The sequence below is a fragment of the Durotheca rogersii genome, assembly GCF_024521655.1.
Source record: "Durotheca rogersii strain YMJ 92031201 chromosome Unknown GGS23scaffold_1, whole genome shotgun sequence".
NCBI lineage: Eukaryota > Fungi > Ascomycota > Sordariomycetes > Xylariales > Xylariaceae > Durotheca > Durotheca rogersii.
This window is the reverse complement of record NW_026251232.1, coordinates 1,963,843-1,966,274: the sequence shown is the minus strand read 5'-3', so window position 1 is coordinate 1,966,274 and position 2,432 is coordinate 1,963,843. Positions and strand designations below refer to the sequence as shown.

The 2,432-nt window shown below is 55.1% G+C and overlaps 1 protein-coding gene across 1 annotated transcript; it reads left to right on the top strand.

The window, feature by feature from the left end:
- Positions 1-442: 442 nt before the first annotated feature.
- On the top strand, positions 443-2,036 carry GGS23DRAFT_545190 (uncharacterized protein). Its single transcript, XM_051514962.1, has 3 exons — positions 443-713; positions 782-1,358; positions 1,433-2,036. The coding sequence occupies exons 1-3, from the start codon at positions 702-704 to the stop codon at positions 1,759-1,761; spliced, it is 918 nt and encodes a 305-aa protein (XP_051377090.1). The 5' UTR covers positions 443-701; the 3' UTR covers positions 1,762-2,036.
- The last annotated feature ends 396 nt before the right edge of the window (positions 2,037-2,432 follow it).

The following is a 2,432-nucleotide window of genomic DNA, read 5'->3' as shown; positions in this document are numbered from 1 at the left end:
AGGTATATCCGTACTTACATACCTACCTGTATGTGCCTTGCACAGGTGTATCTACGAGGTGCAGAGGATTTCGTAACCGACGGGAAAAATCATTGCTTACCTTGGCCATTCTATACCCAGCCTCGTCGTCGCAGCACCCGTGGGCGTTTCCACAGGGGAGATGCCCGGGATTACCTAGCTAAAAGACGGTAGCGGTTCGGGGCTTTTGCGGTGCGGCGCACCGACTAGCATATACTAGAGTACGCACTCCTCGCAAGACGGTCAAAGACGATTTTTTTTCCCTGAGCCTGGGTTGCATTTGGCTACGGAGACCCCGGTCGATCCCCATGCAACCCTGCCGAGTCGCATGTAGAGGTTGGGTTTTTCGGGGCGGCGCCAAGTAGAATGTATCTATCGCATGTAGGTCTCGCCTAGTATAATTGAGAAGCCCGGATTTTGTTCTGGGGTGCTCGACAGCTGGGCGCAGGGTATAGCAGGGGTCCCGTTTGGCTTGAATAAGTGATCCGCCTGTGACCTCCGCAACCCATTCATATCTCATCTGTCATCCCGTCATTCCTAGCATCTCCGTTCTCCTGTCTGTTCCGACCACGATCTGCGTTCTGATCATGACGGTCGGGAATTGCAGCGACCTCCAGGAAGCCGTACCGGAACCGATAATATAAGCAAAAAAACCTATCGTCGTAATCGTCGCGTGGTGAAGGATGCCCCCCAGGGTGAGTTGCCTCTCACGGGATTTGTCACAGGATTCGCCCGACTCGCTGGCGTGCTAACCGCAACTCAGTACGACGAAGCACCTGAGTTGACGCCTAATAACTTACCTGAAGTGCATCTCCCGCCCTCCATCTCGGATCCGGAGGTGTACGACCAGCCTGTTCAGCATGTGCTAGTCCAACCTATAACACCGGTTGAGCATGTACCGGCACACTATCTGCCAACGCCGCTGGCGCAGCCGGAGGAGTCGTTTACAAACCAGAGCACTCCAAATCCGGATTATGCGACAGTTGACAATCCGACGACGCCATCTCCGTATGGCTACGAGCAGCAGCCAGCCCACGGCGAGATACCGCCTGCTGAGCAGGTGAAGACGTCGAGGCGAATATGGGGGTGCTCGGTACTGGTGTTGATCCTCTCCGTCATAATCGCCATACTATCCGCTGCCGTGATAGGGCTGGCGGCGGGGACGGGAGTCGAAGCAAGCCGGGCGAACGATGCAGAAGCGCGGTTGGCGGAGATGGTTGCTTCGCCGGTGACACTCACGGTGACCGCACCAAGTCCGAGCCCGACGGGCTTCAGTGCTATCGACAAGGGATGCTCGACGAATTCGGCGGGCGTAACCAGGACCAAATACAGATCTCAATGTAAGCCTAAATACGGCACGCCAGGCCGGTCCAAACCTATGGGAGAGCCACGGTCGCTAACCGATCCATCAAAGTCTTCAACACGCCCACCTTCACGATATACTGCAATAGTGATGCGCCGAACCCCCCTCTCCAGTCGCTCTTCGTCGCCAACTTCGACGACTGCATCGACGCTTGCGCCTCCTATTCTTTTTACATACCCTCGGATTTCCCCAACGCCACCGCCCTCAACACCACCTGCGTCGGGCTCAGCTTCATCCCCGCGTGGACGAACCGCGACTTCGCCTTCGACGGGAACGCGCCTGGGAATTGCTATCTTAAGCCCGGCCCGCAGAACGAGACCGCGTTGAGGACTCCCAATATCGGGGGCTCTGCGGTGCATGCGGCGATCCTAGATTCGTAGCACCGCCCTGTCCCCCGCGGCGCCGCTCGCCAGTCTACGACTTCGGTACTTTGCATGATTTTTAGGATAGACCGACGAGACGTGCACTTGAAATGATAGCAACATGCATGGGAGTTGGGGTGTTTGTGTGATGAGCCTGCTAGTCCGGCCTGTTTGTGATATCCTAGCGTTGGGAACGGGAGATCTGCTTAACGCATCGCAACTTTTTGGTGGTGAGGAGGTTATTCTTTGTAATCCTACATCAATACATATGACCAAATCGATCTACATACGGTATTCGCTATCTGTGTGGCTCTCATAACAGGCGCTTTGGCCGATCAAGTCCGACATAACGGTTATTATCGTGTTCCATCGATAACACAAAAAGCCACCAAATCTCCTTGGTCCAGCTTCATCTGCAGATCCTTCTCGCCATGTGTAATCTAACCACCAAAGGGGGTTAGAAAGGGGAGGGAGAGGAGGAGGCCCAGTGCTGACCGACGACTAAGCTGTAAGCTGACCGAGCGCTCGATCAGTAAGGTCGTCGGCGTCGATTCCGGGATACACCTACTTAATAATCCGCGATGCCGCACCTGTCAAATGGGATCTTGCCGGCCGACCTACCGCATCACCCCATCATGCCGCCGCTGGTCTCTTATTGTCTAGTACAGCTACGAGCAGTAATAATCTAC

Coding starts and splice junctions, on each gene's coding strand:
- GGS23DRAFT_545190 (XM_051514962.1), top strand. Junction 1,359..1,432: donor GACCAAATACAGATCTCAAT/GTAAGCCTAAAT, acceptor GATCCATCAAAG/TCTTCAACACGCCCACCTTC.